Genomic DNA, 20,861 nt, shown 5'->3' with positions numbered 1-20,861 from the left:
CTTTTGCCAAATGGATCAAGCACTAACCAATATCGATGTGAAAAGGAAATGTACTTATTTTATTGTGGTTTTCCCCTAAAGAATATGCAACTGTTAACTTTATCTGTGCACCACCGTCCAGTCCACCCCGTTCCCAATCAAATAACAGCTTTATCCTAAGCCAAAAGTTTAGGCCAAGTATAAATATAAATACTACTATTTACTGAAAAGATCAAGAACCATCTTGTAAAATATAGGTTGTGTTGTTTGTTTTATTCCTTCTTACTGAAGGAATCCTGAGAACCTTGCCGTTACACCCAACAAGTAACAAGCGCGTTCCGTTGTTGACGTGAGATATGAAATGAAAATGAAATTCAATTAAAATTAAAATTTGAAATTAAATCCCCAAATCCAAACACATTCTCTTTCCTTGCTCACTAATTCACTATTCACTCACTTAACTTCACCTCAGCTCAGATCAATGCAAGAACCTTCTAGAACCGCCACCGGTTACCCGGCCCCACCCTTCAACCACCCTAACGGTGGCCAACCGCCACCGCCATCCACCACCGCCTACCCCTACGCCGCACCTCCTCCCTACCAGCCCCATCCTCAGTACTACAATCCCCAACCCTACCAACAGCGCTACTCCCCTTCCCGCTCCTTCTTCCGCGCCTTCATCGCCACCATGATCTGCCTCGCCGTCGTCTTCGGTGTCGTCCTCATTATCACCTGGCTCGTCCTCCGCCCTTCCCTCCCTCACTTCACCATCACCACCTTCTCCGTCCAGAACTTCTCCACAACAGCACAAACCGTCTCCGCCACGTGGCACCTCACCTTCCTCCTCCGCAACAATAACCACAAGATGTCCGTTACCTATAACGTGCTTCGCCCTTCCCTCTTCTACCACTCTAACTACCTTGCCGACTCGCAGCTACCGCCGTTCAAGCAGGACACCAGGTCCGAGAACACGCTCAACGCAACCTTGGTTGCCGTCGACGCTTACCTCGAGCCACGCGCCGTGACCGATTTGAACGCCGAGAAGTCGAGTGGCTCCGTTACGTTCGACGTGCAGCTGCTGGCTTCCGCATCCTTCCGATCCGGTTCGTGGCGGTTCAGGCCGCGCGTGCTCAAGGTTCTCTGCCGGAAGGTTCCCGTGGGCTTAACGTCGAAATCCTCCTCCGGTCAGCTTGTCGGCGGATCCAGGGAGTGCCAGGTGTGGACTTGACTGAACAGTTTTTTTGAAACCCTAGGTTTGAGGAAAGGAGGAAAAATCTAAATTCAAATTGGTATAATGGTTTAATTTTGTGCCTTAGTGATTTGTGTTTTCAAGTGCTTTTTTTCGTAGGATTTGAATTGGATATTGTTGGTTAGTTTATTAATAGTATGGTTGTATATAATTCGCGTAATTTTTTGGCATTTTGGTTCCTTTTCAAGTGCATTGAGATTTGGAAATATGCGTGATAGAAGAAATTTGCACGTTTGTATGTTTATTAGAGATGAGAGACACAGAGAGGGAAGCAAGTGATGTATTCTCAGATGGTATGCTCTGGTTCATTGAGGGAGTCAATGGTCTATTACGATGACTGTAGCAACTAACTTATATTGTTGGTTATGGTTTGTCTGTTGATAGGTTCAACTAATAGATTATGACAAACTATTCGCTTGTCAATTTTCATAATACTATGAGAGGGAAAAATATCATTTGGCTATATCAATTTTAAGTAAATTAATCTATGCCTTTCTTTATGTCACCATGACTATGCATTGTCTTGAGGTATGTATTGCCTATTGGGATAGAATGAAAATAATCTGTCGAGTGGTAAATGCATTTCTAGGCATGGTTTTGGCTGTTTTCTTGGTATTCTTCCGAATAGAGGTTGATCACATAACGGCAAATGCAGTTTATATTATTCTGAAATTAACAAAGCTTTGAGACCTACTTTTGTATTTTTCTGTTACATTGGATCCTCTGAACATGTTGTAGTAATATCATTATAGTTTATCTAGAGTTTCGGCATCTCCCTGTTTCTATCTTACAGAATTTAATTATAAGCATGAATGTATGATAGGACACTATGCCATCATATGATACATATAGCCAATGCCATTTAGTGGCACAAAGGCTTTGCTGTTATTTGGTATGTCCCCTTTTATATCTTAGAGGTTAGAAGAATATATTGGATTGTAATAGTTATTTTCTGCAGAGTGTTTCCTGGTAACAAATTGAAGGCCTATTGATTATTGGGTAAAATAGTCATATTTGTTGTTGCCCTGCCCTCTTCATCCCCTTTAATTAACTCAAAAGAAAAATGTCAAAATCGAGTATTTGGGATGGTTAAGGGATGATGATGATGAAGTTATTGAAAGACCTTCAGTTCTTTCACTGTGCCGGATCTGGCTATGCATGGATATCAAGTTCGTGTATTTGGGATGGTTTGGTTAGTCCTATAGGAGGGATCATTAACCTGTTGAAGCTGGTATCCAACAGTATGACAGTTCTTATGCTTGCGGCTATTTATTTTTATGAATTGAGTACGAAATTGGGGCTTGCTGTTGATTTAGAGATTGGAGGAATAACACCTAAGACCCATTGGCGACAATTGGTCAGTTTTCTCCCCTTCTTCTTGAGTTGGGTTTTTGTGTTTATTCATTAGTTGTCTTGGGCATGATCGCGACTTTATGAATTAATCTTTAATAAAATGCTGGTGTGTTTTTTATTTCTTCTGAAGTCTAAAGAATTAGGAATTGGTGGTCTTTTAACATTTGATGCTTATAGTTGATACATTTATTTAGATGACGGTAAAAAAAACTTTCAGATAATAGATGGAAAAAGAGAATTCTATACGTAATAAATGGGATGATTCCTTACATACATTAAGGCCCTATTATTGGATAAGTTGAATCCCGACTGAAGTCCTGCCATATAACAAGCCTATCCCAATAGTCAAGGTTAACAATCTAACACTTAGTAATGTAAAATTACATTATTGGTGGAGTCCAGCCACAGAGGCCTTAGCATAAGAGTACATGTACCACCACTATTATGGAATGAACACGTGAACAATTGCCAGGCTGATGTGCAGCCGAAGTGATAATTGCTTTAGTTCTTCATCAAAACTAAGAAGTCCCCTTGCCCTTTTATGAAATGTCTTTTCCATGTAACAAACTTCATCTAGTGGGTCAAGACTTTGTTGTTTATTCTGGTAAGTTGATAGAGCTGTGATTCCGTTACTCTATTCACTGTTAGATATTGTGATTGTCAATTTTGATTCTCCAATCTCCATTCATTCAGATCCACTGCCCGACTGCAGTTGGTTTGATAGATAAAATAGTTTTCAGATAATCTAGAACAAATGCTAGAGCCATTTATTTGTAGGTTCTTGTTTTCAGGGGTCAGATCAGATGCAAATAATGAAGGGAATGGAAAGGTTGTACTTGGCTGGTTGATTCCCCACCTCCCCCACCCAAAAACGACCGCCTTTTTTTTTTTTCTTTCTTAAAGTTAAGTGATGGTTATGGTAATAGGCTAACTAAAGGTTATTGAATATCTAGGTAATTTGAAAATCTTTTTCAAATAATCAAGCTTGAATCAAAGAATGGTGTCCCTAACAACAAATAATCTTTGTTGTTATTTGTTCTAGACTACTATCTTCCAAATGGCAGCTACATTCCTAAGGTGATGATTATGTATTGTAATGGATTCCTTCTTATCATATGCTTTCACTTCTAATTTATTTCTGGCTACTGGAATCTCTCAACAATAAAGTATCATCATGTGAGTTTCTTTGCTTTATTCTTATATTGCTTTGGCATTGTTGTATGTTCCCCTGATTTTGAATCATTTTATGAAAGAAGTATTTGGCATCACCTTGATTTACTTTCACAAATTGGAAGTTCTTATACGCCACCTTTTGTACCCTGGGAATGTTGTAAATTGGAATAGTAAAGGCCTTCACACTCGAGTTTCATAAGCATTAACGTTGGAATTATACAGGTATAGGTTCAAATGCATGTATTGTCGGTTAGTTCGGGGAGAGAGTATTGTATAAGCATGTATTGTTTAAAGCCTGTTCTACTCCTGTTCTACCTTACTTATAAGGAGGGGTTGGTATCCTGGTATATTAAGGCGAAGATACCAAGAGATTTGTGTTATGCCATATTTTAAATTATATATCCAAATTTGGTATTTTAGAAATTTCTGGGACTAGTTTGGGTGTTTAGTGGATATTTTTATCAGGTTTAAAATTCAAATCCTTCATTAGAGTTATAAATGACTAGGACATTTTAATCGCAAACGTTTTGTTGCACGTGATGAAGCCGAATATGAGAGGGGCTCGACCCAGTAAAAGGTCAATGGAAGCCCAAGTGTTCCAACTTATGCTTTTGCGAAAGTTAAGCAAAAACAGTAATAGAAAATTAGGAAGAGTTTTGTATCTTAGCAAGCATCCTAATGCCTTGATCAGAAACATTAACCATTGGAGAAAAAAAAAAAACAGACTTGGGATATTCTTTTTGTATATATTTACAGAAAAGACAATGACAATAGATGTGCAGATTGTCTAGTTCGAAAAAGTTTAGAATTACCCAGGCTTTTACTTTTGGGATTTACCTCTTAGAGAAGTTGCTAATACTCTAATAGATGATCAAACAAGGGGTTACCTTGTCTTGCTTAGTATGTATTTAGGTTTCTTTTTCTGGGCTTAGCCCCAATTTAATAGCAAAAACAATAATAATCACCTACTAGCCATTCCTCCAAATCCAATACACTAGCAATTTAATAGATCTTAAAACTTGAGGATGTCTAAATAAATGGACTAAGAAATTTACAATAAACAAAAGTATAGGAAATTAATTTTTACTTAGTCAGTATTAGTTATTTCTTTATAATTCTAATAGTTCTCATTTTTTGAAGGATTGTTTTAGGGTTTATAAAGTAATGTTTAGAATTAAGAATTTATAATTTATGGTCTAGAATTTAAAATAAATAAAATAATTTTAAAATAGTTAGTTGATGTTGGCTAAAGAAAATGTAAGTTTTCTAGCATTATTCTTGCAACAATAAATCCAACGTGACACTTTGATCAAAATCATTAGAGTCAAAACAACGGGTTTATGAGCCTTAGATCTCCCAAGAACTCGAGCTCCTCTTCCAACACATAGATGAGCATGGTATCTATCAAATCCACCAAAGCTATCTTCAGTCTTTTAGCAATGCATCTACGAGGAAAAAGAGAGTTCAGTATGATTTGGTTGTGATTATAAGAACAGAGTATAGTCACGTTGACGACCACAATATCATCAAAATATAACGAATCATGCAAAAAGTGGGCGGAGAAAGTGGCCATGCATTAGAAGGACACGATTTGCGTACAAATTTTCCTAAAGGCCTACATGTCTACCTTGAAAGGTAAGGCAAATTTGGGACTAAGCGGTTGTTTTCCCACACTTATCCATCACCCACTTCCACCCACCATCCAATGTCATAATAATGATTAATAATATTATGAATCTAATCTAAGATGACAACTATATGGGCTGTCAAGGTCCCACTAAGTTCGTTTCTCTGTCTACCTCTATCTAATCAAATTTTGTTGGGTACAAAGTATGAGATTATTAGAAATCTGAGTTTATAGTTTACAATACATACAAATTTGATTAGTTAGCGTAAAAACCACCTGGGTTTTCACATAATTTTTCGTTCATCATGATGCGTTGGAAAAAGGTCCCCCTTGAACACTAGGAACATTGGAAAACGATGCCATTGTCTCTTTGTATCTGCATGCCTTTCAATGTATTCCTTCTCAGACATTAGTGTGGTCTTTGAATGTGACTGAAAATTTCAGCAAACCTCCTATCATTGGACCCTGCCTTACATTATTCAATTTCCAACATCCATAGCTTAACAGTTAATACGAATTTGGCAGCAAATGAGAATTTTCATACCTCTATTTCTTAGTGGTTGCACTTAACCAATGACTTTTGAGGCAAAGTATAATTGAGTTCTAAAAAAGCTCATCTTCTTTAGCAAAGTGATTTCATGATTCAACCTTGCACTTGAACAAAAAAGGAAAAGAAAATTTGGAAGCAATTGCATAATAAGAAACTAAAAACTAATAATGTTGGTTTCTTACATAATTGGAATTCTTATTCTAGATTTCTACACTAGGATCATGGACCTATATGTGAGACTCTAATTTGTGACTATAATACCCTACCACCATTTCCCTGGATCCGATGCATGCCTTTTAGCAAATTCTTTATGGGTGTGTATGCTGATTGTCTCCACTAGCAAACAAGTTTATTCACCTTCAACATGGTGTTTAAGTCAAACCCTTATAAATTTTTAGGGCAACGCTATTCTATAAGGAACATTGTCTAAATTTAACCTCCTGCCCCACATAAGCTACATCATATTCTGGTATATATATTCCTTATAAATTATTCTTGATCCATCATCAATTTACACCATACATACATAATAAGTTACTGAACAGAGCATCGGGTTAAAATTCACTTGTTAAGATAATTTGGTGACAAGTTGCATAAAATAAATTGTAGTATCAATGTTTATGTACCCCTAAAATAATATCAGCCATTGAGTGATATTTCATATATGCAACTGATTGTTAAGTGTTTAAGACCATGGTAATATTATTCTCATATAATATACATAAATATACATTAACAAGGCAATTGCTTTATGCTTATCCACCCCATATTTCTATGGTTTGCCCTTTCTTTAATGTCCCTTATGAGGTAATGAAGATTTCTTATCCTTTATTTGATGATTTGACATCTAACCTTATGTTTTGTTGAGTTAGTTTGTTTACTTCTGCATGAATTCACTTCCCTGATTAAAATAATTATTTCTATACAAATTGGCATAAGTTTGTTGCCTTGTATATAATTCAATTCGCCATTTTTTTTAAATAAAAACTGTCTGTGGCTAAATTATATAAGCAGAAGAAGCTCATGATAGTATTTATTTATAGCAATTGAATTTATAAATCATGCAGTGAGTAGTAAGTGTTAGGATTTGGTTGAATTAGTCCCACATTGCTTAGGATAGCAAATGGAGTGGGTGGCCTAGGCTATAAATATGAGGCTAAGTTCTCCATTTGTTTTTGCACCAGTCAGAAACACTTTAAGCTTGTATCTGATTTTTCTTTTCCTCTGTACTCTTTGATTAGAGAGTGTTGTGAGGTGTAGTTAGATATTTGCTTTGAAAGAGTGTGGGTGTACTGGGGTGCCGGTGAGAGAAAGAAGTCTATGTGTTGTAACAATTTTCACATAGTGATATTCTCTGGTTGTCATTTGACAACGGCCGTGGTTTTTTCTCCGGTAATTGGAGTTTCCACGTTAAATTCTTGTGTTGTGATTGTGTCTATTTTATTTCTCTGTCAAAGGTGTTTTCTCAAGGGGGAATTGTGTCTTATTCCCAACAAGTGGTATCAGAGCTTCGGTTCGGTGGGATTTATTCTTAGTATGCTCTGTGGTTGCAGCCTAGTCTGACCTTCCACATCAGAAAAGAATTTTGTCCTGTGGCTTGAGGTTGATCTTTGGTTGCTGTTGTTGTTGCTGGAAGGCAGTGTGACTCTGTGAGAGTGCAGTTTGGAAAAGGTTCTGGCTAAGGAAAGACTTGGTATTTAAGTGTGTCCATTGTGACCCACCTCTCTTTCCTGGGGACCCTTCCTAGTGCACGGTCTACAGTTGAGTTATAATATTCCAGTATACGGTTGCAACAATGTCAGGATATTCAAGTGCTGTGAAGCTTGAAATAGAGAAATTTGATGGAAGAATCAATTTTGGCTTGTGGCAAGTACAAGTCAAGGATGTGTTGATACAATCAGGTTTGCACAAGGCGTTGAAGGAGAAGATCTCTGGTTGCTCTCTCTATGAGAGAAGATGATGTTCTCTAGAAGACAAGAAGTATCCTCATGGTATTACCGCACTGCCATGGATAAGGATAAGTTGTGGCAATCGGGTCCACAATTGCACACGGGCATTGGTTGGCGTTGAGATGCAAGGTGTGTGGCGGAGTTAGGTCGATGGCTGAAGAACTTCCAGGAAAAGCCAATTTGGAAGTTGCACCATGAATTTTCAGCAAGGTTTCGATCTGTACCAAGGCGAAATTCTTGGAGTGGTCTAATTCCAAGTGAGTATACTTTCATGGTGGAGTATGATAGTTCTCTGAACTATGATTGTCGGTATAGACAATGGCAGCAAAGAATTGTCGGTGTTGACAATGGAAGCTGAAGATGTGTGACTATTTCAATCAAGGTGGAGATTGTTAGGATTTGGTTGAATTAGTCCCACATTGCTTAGGATAGCAAATGGAGTGGGTGGCCTAGGCTATAAATATGAGGCTAAGTTCTCCATTTGTTTTTGCACCAGTCAGAAACACTTTAAGCTTGTATCTGATTTTTCTTTTCCTCTGTACTCTTTGATTAGAGAGTGTTGTGAGGTGTAGTTAGATATTTGCTTTGAAAGAGTGTGGGTGTACTGGGGTGCCGGTGAGAGAAAGAAGTCTATGTGTTGTAACAATTTTCACATAGTGATATTCTCTGGTTGTCATTTGACAACGGCCGTGGTTTTTTCTCCGGTAATTGGAGTTTCCACGTTAAATTCTTGTGTTGTGATTGTGTCTATTTTATTTCTCTGTCAAAGGTGTTTTCTCAAGGGGGAATTGTGTCTTATTCCCAACAGTAAGTACTACTTCATGTTTTAGGTACTCTTTTCAAGCAGAATTTAATTGCAAGTTAAAAACTTGTCCAAGTCAACGAATCATTTTTGCATGGAGAATACTACTACGCATATATGATTTTAATGCAATTCGAGGTATAGTACTTAAATTTCATATATGTAAATTTCATTATAGCTCGTACATCTTTATTCACATAGGAACATGTACCTTTGGCAGTTGGCACCAATGTAAGCAAAAACCATAAAGTTAAACTATTAGGTATGGTGGTGAATGTGAATATATGTCATAATTCAGTTCCTACATTATACCTGGATATATATTTCCAACTATATATGCAGGTGGGATTTCAATTTATATATGTAAAGCCAAATTCATTATTGAATCTTGATTAGTTAATGCTAGTAAATTGAATGTTGATAGTAACTGGCATTGAAGACTAATACAAAATTTAAATAAATACATCTGTAGTTGAATATTTATGCAAGCAAAAAAGAAAACTCACCGTATGATAGAAGCTCATGTTTACATATATGAATATACAAGCCCAAAGTCAAGTCTTTGTTGAAATCAAATCACTATCACTTTTCCTAATAAGTTTGTCCCTAACTGCTTTATTTTTTATTTTAAATATGTTTATTTTACCAACTCATTTACAACCAATTCTACCATAGTAGGTGAAAAACCTCACAATTGTAAGGCTGACGTGCACCCTGGTTTAATGCTAAAATTCTGCTACAAGAACCTTCTTTGTATAGCTGCTACGTGTTATTCACTCTTCTTTAAATACAACTATCATCAACAAACTTAGGTTGGTCGAATGGTCAGCTCATTCGTCCACTTAAGTAAGTGTTGGGAAGTTCGAATTCTGCTTTGTGCATACAATAATTCATTGGCTAATAACAAATTCTTAAATAAAGTTCATATCTTCAACAGATTAATTCTTAACCTATTAAGTTCAGAAATATTGTGAAAAAAAAAATACAACTATTATGTGCACCCTAAGTGACTACATCATTACTATTCATGATTAATTAATTATGATAAAATAACAAAAAAAAAGTGAAAATTATAACTATATTGTATATACACATAACAACATACCCACATCATATGCATTTCGATAAAGAAAAAAATGTGTCATTTTTTAATAATAATTAATAAAAATACTTGTTCTTTACATTTTTATTTCTCTTTTCTTAATTTATTAGTGGTTATTGAATAAAATAAGTTAGATTCCTTCCAAAACTGACCAAAAGTGTCCTTGACATTATTATTTATGTGAAGTTGATTTTATATAAAAATAGATCGAGAATATTCAAATTGATCATATTTGATTAAATTATTGTTTACCAATTTTAATTTAGTTATGATTTATATACAAAAAGCAATTTAATCGGGATCATATCCCACAAACCAAAACAAAATCAACAATGATTCTCTCTATATTTTTAGCCACTAAAATTTATAAATACCAGAGACAATATTCTTCATAGATATATTTTCTAATCCTAATTCTTATAGTAGACTCTCTAATCATCCTCCCCTTTCACCACGGTGAGTAACAGTAACCTTTATCTAATGTTATTAATGGTGTTTTTGCCTATAAATAATGCACACTCTAGATTGTTAGAAAACATTCTCTTTCTGAGATTGGTGAGTGAGTGAGTCCATTAGAAGCAAAGCAACACACGCTTTCTTTTTTCACTTCCCTTTAATCTTTCAACCTTCGACCATCATACTACCAACAACAACATCATCAATCATCATCATAAAAAAAAAACCGCTTTTAACGTGGTTGAAGCATTTTCACAAACACAACACAGACACTAATAATAACACATATTCTAAAACACAACTAACCATGTCGAAGAAGGAATGCCCCCATCATGACGACGACGATAACCACCAGCTCAACCGCCAAATACTCGCCGGAATCCTCGGATTCATCTTCCTCGTACTCCTCGTGATCTTCCTCATATGGATCATCCTTCGTCCAACCAAGCCACGCTTCATTCTCCAAGACGCCACCGTCTACACCTTCAACTTCTCCACCACCGGCGCCGCCATACCAACCCCGAACACCCTCACCACCACCATGCAAGTAACCCTCACATCCTTCAATCCAAACCAGCGCATAGGCATATACTACACCAAGCTCGACGTCTATGCCTCCTACCGCGGCCAGCAGATCTCCCTCGCCACCCAGCTTCCGCCGTCCTACCAGGGCCATCGTGACGTCACTGTTTGGTCGCCGTTTCTGTACGGTAACGCCGTGCCTGTGTCGCCGTTTCTGTTGGAGCCGTTGCAGCAGGACCAGAATGCTGGTGATGTGCTGGTCAACGTTAAGGTCAACGGAAGGGTTAAGTGGAAGGTGGGGACATGGGTCTCCGGGAGGTACCACGTGTACGCCAACTGCCCGGCATACATCAAGTTCGTCGGCGGCGACCGGGATAATGCCGTCGGAGCTTCGGCTCCGGAGGTGAAGCTGGCAAGTCCGGGGTTAAAGCTTTCACTTGTGCAGAGTTGCAACGTTGATGTTTAATTAACTATTACTATTTTTGGTACATTAACAGTAATAAGGTTTAAATAAATATAAATTTTATGTATAATCTCCAAATATTTTGTTACTACGATATCCTTATTGGTTTAATTTGATGCTCAAGTACTACAATATTTTACCTTCTTTGTGTAGTTATTAACTTATTATTATTGTTTAAGTTGTTAGTTATGTTTCGACTTTCGACCATCAAGTCATCAACGATCAATCTACCTCACTCTATACTTTCTTCAGAGTGTTTTTTTTTTTTTTTTCACACACATACATGTATATATATATATATATAACACAACCATATTAGTTGTGAATAAACTATACATTATAAATAAATTAAATTATATATATTTAACACAAATATATAATAATTAATTTTAATATATAAATAATATTTTTATATAAAAAATATATAGTGACTAAGATCTCTATATGTATTATGTGTATTATACAATATAAAAAATTATTCTTTGTTCGTAATAATAATAATAATACCATTTTTGTAACTATCCAATACTAATTTAAACTCTTGTATTTAAATTCCACAAAGTAGATGCTAGTATTTGGATAGTATATCTATATTTGATATATTTGTTGCTTCACATTAACGTAGAGAGTAGTGCCTCGAATTCAATGGAATCGGCATAGGTTCTCTACTAGTCTACTTAGTTGACCAAGGTCTTCTTGGGATCTTGCTCTTTTTTATACATTGGGTCATTGGGATGATATTATTCCTTATTCCATGGAAGCACTCGCCATTTGAATTTAATTTTATTTTAACGGGGTTCTATATATAAAATACAGATATTGTATGTGGGGATGAACTACAAGTTAGTTGATCCATGAATGAGTTATATTAATTATTTTGATGTTAAATAATGTGTTCATTATTCCAACCATTCGACTAGGTATCTTTTTAAAATGGTATAATATTTAGTTTTTTATTATAATAATTAAAAAATAAATAAAATAAATACATCTAAAAATTATAAATAAATTTAATATTTTTTTAAAAATAAATACATATTTAAAATACAAATTAAATAAATTTTTATTTTAAATTTAATATATTTAATTATTAATATATTATAATTTAAATACACATCTAAAAATTAAATTATTCAAAATTTAAAATTTAAATAAACATTAAACCATTTAATTATTAACTAAATCCATTCAAAACTCTCATAGAAGTAGAGAAGTCACGTTTACCCCACGTCCAAAATCCAAAGACTCACGTCCAAAATTTAACGGCGTACTTTGAAAACCCAGATAAGTCATCCTCTACTGCCATTCATCCGCGCTGCCGTCCTCCTCGACCCTCATCCTCGACGCTGCCTTCCTCCACCTCGGCGCTCATCCACAACGTCGCATTCCTCTCCTTCCAAACTCATCTTGGTTGCCGTCGTCGCCGGTCTCTGCCCGCACTCTCCTCCTCCCGCGTCGGTCTCCTCCCCTTACGTAGCTCTCGCACACCGCGTTTCTCCTCCTGTGCAGCTCCGTCACACTACGCTACTCCCCCTGCGCAGCTCTGTCGTGCCGCCTTTCTCCTCCGATCCACACCACTTCTCAATCGGGCCGCCTCCCTCCTCCACGCCGGAAACACTCATAAGGTATTTGGATGTGGCTGCGTTGATCATTTTTGTTCACTATTTTGCATGATTTGTAGTGCTTTCTCTTCCCTATCTTGTCTTTTTTTTCTGTTAATAAACGTGTTTATGTTGCTTTTGCTGGTTTTTTTTCTCGATTAACGAAAGACATCATAATTTTGGATGTGTTTATATTGTTTTTGTTTTTTTTATTAATTAAAGTATAATTTTGGATGTGTTTATGTTGTTATTTTTTTAATCTGGTTAATGAAAGGCTGTATAATTTTAAATGTGTTTTATGTGTTTTAGATGTGTTTATATTGTTGTTTTTTAAATTTTAGTTACTGAAAAAGTTGCACAATTTTAGATGTGTTTGTGTTTAATTGAAACCAGCTGAGCTTGTAATCAAACTGTCGTAAAAGAATAATGACATTCTAATTTTGGATGTGTAGATAATTTTTGTTCATTATTTTACATTATTTATAGTGGTTTTTTTTTTATGACTTTATTTGTAGTGATTTGTCTCTTCTTCTTTTTTTTAATTTTTTTTCGATTAATGAAAGACAATATAATTTTAGATGTATTTATATTATTTTTTATTTTTCTCTCGATTAATGGAAGGTAACATAATTTTGGATATGTTTATGTTGTTTTTGTTTGTTTTTTTTTTTTTTTTGAATAATCAAAGTCAACATAATTTTAAATGTGTTTGTGTTTAATTGGACCAACTGAATTTATAATGATATTTTAGTTTCGGATGTGTAGATAAAATACTTACTTTAAAGCAACTTTGCTATATGAAAGAACAATATGGTCTCTACAAGACTACAAATGAGAGAGAGAGAAAGAGTGTAAACGAAAGATTGGTGATGATGACTTACAAGAGAGCGAGAAAATAAAGGAAATGCTTTATTATAGTGATAAGAAGAGATTCTTTAGTTGATAAAATCAACAATGCTAGGGAACCAAGAGGTACCAGCCAAAAACCAGTCAAATGTCTCTAAGTGAATCTAAAATCTCTACGTGAATGGTGTTTATGCTAGACATTAGGATGTTTCTTCTACTAAGTATCAGAATGTTTCTTTTTCATACTAAATGTATGTTCTTTATATATTTTATAAATTTTTTTATATACTAAAAATCGGGATTATTAGAAGTTCCGTGATCTTCACCCCTATTTCTCCAACGTATCATTTAGAATTTTAATTTGGGGTGAGAAGCAATTAATATCAAATATTATAAATTAAAAATAAATAAAATTAATTAAATATAATTATAAATTAATTAAATTATTTACTTTTTAACTAATCACCTCTTAATTCCATATATTTTTCTAAATTTAAAGACCGACGAAAGTTGATTTGTGTTGTACAAGTACATTTCCCTTATTCCAATTACTACATTTTCTATCACGTCCTCCATTTCATACAACACATATAAACAGTAATGGCATTCAAGATCTTAATTGAATTCAAGTGGGATGACATACATATTGTCAATCAAATTTCTTGGCTTGTTAGCTGTGCCTGTTGTTATCATTGCTATTGCTATCATTTTACTCTTTCAAATGCCATAATTGAGAAAGAACAAAAGCAACTTATAGTAATTAAATTCTTTATTTTTATTATATTTTTGTGGACCATATGGCATCAGGATATCATAGCAGAGGTTACTATTAATATGCTATTTAAGTCATTCTTTGGAATATGCATCATTAAATGCATGAGTTTTGAGTAACTAAGAAGAAATTACATATATGTATGTATTCATAATTCATGGTAGCTTATTTTACCTGCAGCTTTACAGAAAGTAAGTTTCTTTCAGACTCTGAAAGGAAAGTTGGATTAACTCATTCCACCAACTTCTATACTTACCTTATGGTTGTTTAATTGTTAGGTTGCAAAACTCTGATTTTTCACTGCCTTGTCTCTGTTTACTTGCTCTGCCTATTGTCTAGCTAGTTTCATCTCTCATTTTTCTATTGAAAATAACAAATGATTTATTATACTAACTACTAACAAATAGGTTATTAAATTACTTATTCCAAAAATTTAAATTGATAATATACATAAAAAATTTTATATACTAATAAAATATCACATGTATTATACTCACAACTAATAAAAATATTAGTTTAAATTAGTAATGGTCATATCTTAAAAAACTCATTCTTTTACTAGTTGTGACTAATTAAATTCACGTAACAATCTATCTATGGTACTAAAAGTGCTTATTTTAAAAAACTCATTCTTTTAAATAGCAACTTTTGTTAATTGTTATGCACAGGATATGAAAGGTCATGAACAAGTTTGATGTCTCATTTTTGGATCTTCCATTGGGAAAGACACACTCATCTGTTTTAATGTTTGATAGAAAAAAGTTCATAGTCGTCTTCTATTTGGCTTCTACATATCCCTTTGTCATTAGTGCTAAATCCAGAACTACACAGTTTAGAACACACGGTGGGCCAAAGAAAATAACCTTGACAGTTGACACCACTTGTGATAACAAATTAAAGCCGGGGAAATTGTAAGCTTATTAGAACTTTTCTTGTTTATGATGAGCTCAACTCATGGGTTATTGGAAAAGACATATCATATGGACCAAAAGGATTAAAGATCCATATGGTTTAAGAGGATAACAATGACTTTATGGTTCATGATAAAAAAAAATTATGACTATGCAAGCAGATGCTCTAATACTCTACCTAATAATTCTCTTAAATAGTTGAGTTGTCTCTGCATGATCTCAAGATTATGAGTTTAAAGTGTGGAAACAATCACTGATTATCTGATTAGACTGTGTATATTATACTCTTTAAATGCAACAGTGCAACCTTTCTCAGTTTCTCTGGACCTTGCTTTAGTGTGAGTCCCATAATGTTTGTGAACCTAATTGCCTTTTTTCTTTTTTTGCAAATTATAAGATGGGCCTGAGTTTAATGACCGTGTCCTAATTATTTATGTTAATGTACCTTGGTTGTGAATTTGTGACCCATTACAATGCATTAGGCAATTCCTTGAAACTACAGGCCCTGAGCCCATAATGATGTGACTTGATGTCACAATGTCATTGTCATTCATAGGCAGCAATTGCCAATCAAACTCTTGATGAAGGATCATAAGGGAAGAAAAGTAACTCTCAGGTCGGTCTCTTTCTTGCTCCATGATTCACGACTCCATGCATAATATTTAGAACTTTTTGAATTAATTGCCTCCTTTGTTAGGCATTAACGGCAAACAACTTGTTCCACAACGTTACAATAATCTCAAGTTCCAAGAGATTGAATTTTAAAAAAATTTATATTTCCTGTCAAATTTAATTTATTGTGTAACACTTTTAATTGATATAATTTTAAAAAAATTCATATTGTTGTACCAATTGATACTTTTAATCAATTAAATTTTGAAAAAAATTATATTGTGGTGCGAAATTTAATCAATTATACTATATTTTTAATTGATTAAATTACCAACAAACACAATTTTTTTCAGTTTTTACAGATGTAACCGATCAAAAGATACAAAAACTCATTGATTTGCATTTTTAATTGTTAATAAATATAAAAGATGAATAATAAAATTATAATTTATAAAATAAAAAATAAATTTTATAATTAAATAATATATAAAAAATTAATTTATAATTAAAATTAAATAAAGATAATTTAATGATTATCAAAAAACTTAAAAAATAATTTTATTACTAGAATCATTTAATAGTCTTGAATTTTTTGCTTATGATTAATATATATTATATAAAATGCATTATATTAATAGTAAAAAGCAAAGTTTAATGTAAGCTAATTAAGGTTAATCAGTTCTCGACTAAGAGCTTGTTATGCCTTATTAAAAAGATCATATTAAAAAAATTATTATATAAGATTTAATGTAAGCTAATTAAGATTAATTAGTTTGCAACGGACAACTAAAAAATAAACTTCATATATATAAAAAATTATTAGGAGAAATTTGGTGAACTACCGCAAAGATTATTTATTGAGGATAAATAGAGATAAGAGATTAAACTAGCTGAAGTGTGAGGCATGAGTTGTCAAGTTTGTTAAAAGGGTAATTAGTTGTTAGAAAAACCTACTTCAACTGTGACTACAAATATAAGAATAAACTTCCTCTGTAAATAAGTTTTCTAAATCAATGAATTCATTTTTCTCATTCTCATTCTCTTCTCATCTCTCTGCTCTCTACTCCCTTTCTCTCTCGTCCTTACCTCTCCTTTTCAGATCTACCAAAATGTCTGATACCTTGTCATGGTATCAGAGCTCTAGGTTCTGATCCATAGCGCTACTAAGTGAAATTTCAACTTCCGCAATTGTGAACCTAGAACAACGATCAATACCATCACGTTCAAGCTCGATAAAAACAACTTCGTTCCATGAAGACATCAAGCACTCGCCTTCATAAAATCGAATAAACTCAAGAAGCATCTCGATCAAAGAAAAGTACTGAGGAGATATGGATCTGAACAAGATCGATTGCCAAACACGGAAACAAAGGAGTTCGAAGTTTGGGAGTAAGAGGATCAATTTTTTGTCTCGTGGTTCTTTGCCTTAATGGATCCAGAATTTACTAATCAGTTGGCTGAGTGTGAATTTACTTATGAGATCTGGTTCAAACTGAAAGATTATTTTGCAAAAAGGATGAAATCAAAAGTAAAGTAGCTGAAAACACAAATTAAGACCATCAAACTTCAAGGATCTATAATTGAATATATGTCTAGGATCAGAAAGGTAGCAAACTCACTTTCTGCATTAGGTGCACCTCTTACTAGTGAGGAATTTGTCAAAGCAGTAGCTCAAGGCTTAAATGAGGGTTATAATGCTTTTATTACTATGATAAATTCAAAGGCTGATTAAATAACTGAGAGTGAGGTGGAGACATTATTAGTAGAACAAGAAGAATTAGTTGAGAGATTTAAGAAGAATGTACTTGGCACTATGCATGTAAATTTGGCTCAAGGTTCATAATCAAAACAGCAAGAACAACACAATTACTCTACATATTCATAAAATCAACAACATAACTATCATGGAAGAGGTCAGAAGTTTCGAGGACGAGCTCGTCGAAGATTTAGAGGTGGCAGATCCTTCCATTATGGCAATTCAAGGCCGCAATGTCAGCTATGTGGAAGGATTGGATACACTATGTGAATTGTTATCACAGGTTTAATCAGAACTATCAAAGACCTTATGAAGCAGCATCAAATCCACCAATGCCACCATCTTCAGCCTTTCATCAACCTCAGTCACAAATAGACTCACAACCAAGAGCATTAGTTGCAGCTATGCCATCAACCACACCTTTGACAGATAGAGCGTGGTATCTGGACACAGGAGCATCACATCACCTTACATTTGATGGCAACAATCTAGTTATAAGCTCAGAGCAGGTATTCACAGATAATGGTCAAGGTATGTGCATCAATAATATTGGTAGAACTGTTATTTCCTGTGTCTAACCCACCTTATTAGCCCAACACACACTACTTTAAACTACTAAACCTATTACATGTTCCTTCGATCACAAAGAACCTCATTAGTGTAGCAAAATTTGCATAAGATAATCACGTGTTCTTTGAATTCCATCATTTTGATTGTTTTTTTAAGGCTCAGGAGACCAACGAATTACTTTTCAAAAGGTCTCTTAGAGGAGGACTTTATCAATTTGACAACATTGACATATTGGCCAGGGCAGCACCATCAAGCAGTTTGCCTTCATTTAAAGGAAGAAAAGAAGCTTTGCAAGCAATAAAAGTCACTGCATTTGATAGTAATGACCAAGAATCTCATTTTAGTGTACAAGAGTCTAGACTAGGTCGTGTTTAGCATGAACAGAAAAGCAAAGAAAAAGAAAAAAATGAGCAAGATCAAGAAGAAAAAGAAAAAGAAAGTGAACAAAAACAAAAAAAAAAGAAGAAAATGCATATTGTAAAGTTGCGTCTGTGTCGCAGTTTGAAGTATGGCATAGAAGGTTGGGAACCTCTTACTAGTGAGGAATTTGTCGAAGCAGTAGCTCAAGGCTTAAATGAGGGTTATAATGCTTTTATTACTATGATAAATTCAAAGACTGATTAAATAACTGAGAGTGAGGTGGAGACATTATTAGTAGGACAAGAAGAATTAGTTGAGAGATTTAAGAAGAATGTACTTGGCACTATGCATGTAAATTTGGCTCAAGGTTCATAATCAAAACAGCAAGAACAACACAATTACTCTACATATTCATAAAATCAACAACATAACTATCATGGAAGAGGTCAGAAGTTTCGAGGACGAGCTCGTCGAAGATTTAGAGGTGGCAGATCCTTCCATTATGGCAATTCAAGGCCGCAATGTCAGCTATGTGAAAGGATTGGATACACTATGTGGATTGTTATCACAGGTTTAATCAGAACTATCAAAGACCTTATGAAGCAGCATCAAATCCACCAATGCCACCATCTTCAGCCTTTCATCAACCTCAGTCACAAATAGACTCACAACCAAGAGCATTGGTTGCAGCTATGCCATCAACCACACCTTTGACAGATAGAGCGTGGTATCTGGACACAGGAGCATCACATCACCTTACATTTGATGGCAACAATCTAGTTACAGGCTCAGAGCAGGTATTCACATATAATGGTCAAGGTATGTGCATCAATAATATTGGTAGAACTATGTTATTTCCTGTGTCTAACCCACCTTATCAGCCCAACACACACTACTTTAAACTACTAAACCTACTACATGTTCCCTCGATCACAAATAACCTCATTAGTGTAGCAAAATTTGCATAAGATAATCACGTGTTCTTTGAATTCCATCCTTTTAATTGTTTTTTTAAGGCTCAGGAGACCAACGAATTACTTTTCAAAAGGTCTCTTAGAGGAGGACTTTATTAATTTGACAACATTGGCATATTGGCCAAGGCAGCACCATCAAGCGGTTTGCCTTCATTCAAAGGAAGAAAAGAAGCTTTGCAAGCAATAAAAGTCACTGCATTTGATAGTAGTGACCAAGAATCTCATTTTAGTGTACAAGAGTCTAGACTAGGTCGTGTTTAGCATGAACAGAAAAGCAAAGAAAAAGAAAAAAATGAGCAAGATCAAGAAGAAAAAGAAAAAGAAAGTGAACAAAAACAAAAAAAAAAGAAGAAAATGCATATTGTAAAGTTGCGTCTGTGTCGCAGTTTGAAGTATGGCATAGAAGGTTGGAAACCTCTTACTAGTGAGGAATTTGTCGAAGCAGTAGCTCAAGGCTTAAATGAGGGTTATAATGCTTTTATTACTATGATAAATTCAAAGACTGATTAAATAACTGAGAGTGAGGTGGAGACATTATTAGTAGGACAAGAAGAATTAGTTGAGAGATTTAAGAAGAATGTACTTGGCACTATGCATGTAAATTTGGCTCAAGGTTCATAATCAAAACAGCAAGAACAACACAATTACTCTACATATTCATAAAATCAACAACATAACTATCATGGAAGAGGTTAGAAGTTTCGAGGACGAGCTCGTCGAAGATTTAGAGGTGGCAGATCCTTCCATTATGGCAATTCAAGGCCGCAATGTCAGCTATGAGGAAGGATTGGATACACTATGTGGATTGTTATCACAAGTTTAATCAGAACTATCAAAGACCTTATGAAGCAGCATCAAATCCACCAACGCCACCATCTTCAGCCTTTCATCAACCTCAGTCACAAACAGACTCACAACCAAGAGCATTGGTTGCAGCTATGCCATCAACCACACCTTTGACAGATAGAGCGTGGTATCTGGACACAGGAGCATCACATCACCTTACATTTGATGGCAACAATCAAGTTACAGGCTCAGAGCAGGTATTCACAGATAATGGTCAAGGTATGTGCATCAATAATATTGGTAGAACTATGTTATTTCCTGTGTCTAACCCACCTTATCAGCCCAACACACACTACTTTAAACTACTAAACCTACTACATGTTCCCTCGATCACAAAGAACCTCATTAGTGTAGCAAAATTTGCATAAGATAATCACGTGTTTTTTGA

The 20,861-nt window shown here is 34.7% G+C and overlaps 2 protein-coding genes across 2 annotated transcripts; both read left to right on the top strand.

Annotated features, from left to right (window-relative positions):
- The first annotated feature begins 219 nt into the window (after positions 1-219).
- On the top strand, positions 220-1,691 carry LOC112771225 (uncharacterized protein At1g08160). Its single transcript, XM_025815896.3, has one exon. It carries the CDS (start codon positions 461-463, stop codon positions 1,205-1,207), a length of 747 nt encoding a protein of 248 aa, XP_025671681.2. The 5' UTR covers positions 220-460; the 3' UTR covers positions 1,208-1,691.
- A 5,314-nt stretch (positions 1,692-7,005) lies between these two features.
- Positions 7,006-11,369, top strand: LOC112772515 (NDR1/HIN1-like protein 12). Its single transcript, XM_072225841.1, has one exon. The coding sequence runs from the start codon at positions 10,548-10,550 to the stop codon at positions 11,226-11,228; it is 681 nt and encodes a 226-aa protein (XP_072081942.1). The 5' UTR covers positions 7,006-10,547; the 3' UTR covers positions 11,229-11,369.
- The last annotated feature ends 9,492 nt before the right edge of the window (positions 11,370-20,861 follow it).

This window comes from Arachis hypogaea, chromosome 18 (assembly GCF_003086295.3).
Source record: "Arachis hypogaea cultivar Tifrunner chromosome 18, arahy.Tifrunner.gnm2.J5K5, whole genome shotgun sequence".
Classification (NCBI taxonomy): Eukaryota; Viridiplantae; Streptophyta; class Magnoliopsida; order Fabales; family Fabaceae; genus Arachis; species Arachis hypogaea.
Note: the sequence above shows the minus strand (reverse complement) of the source record. Positions and strands in the feature narration are given on the sequence as shown.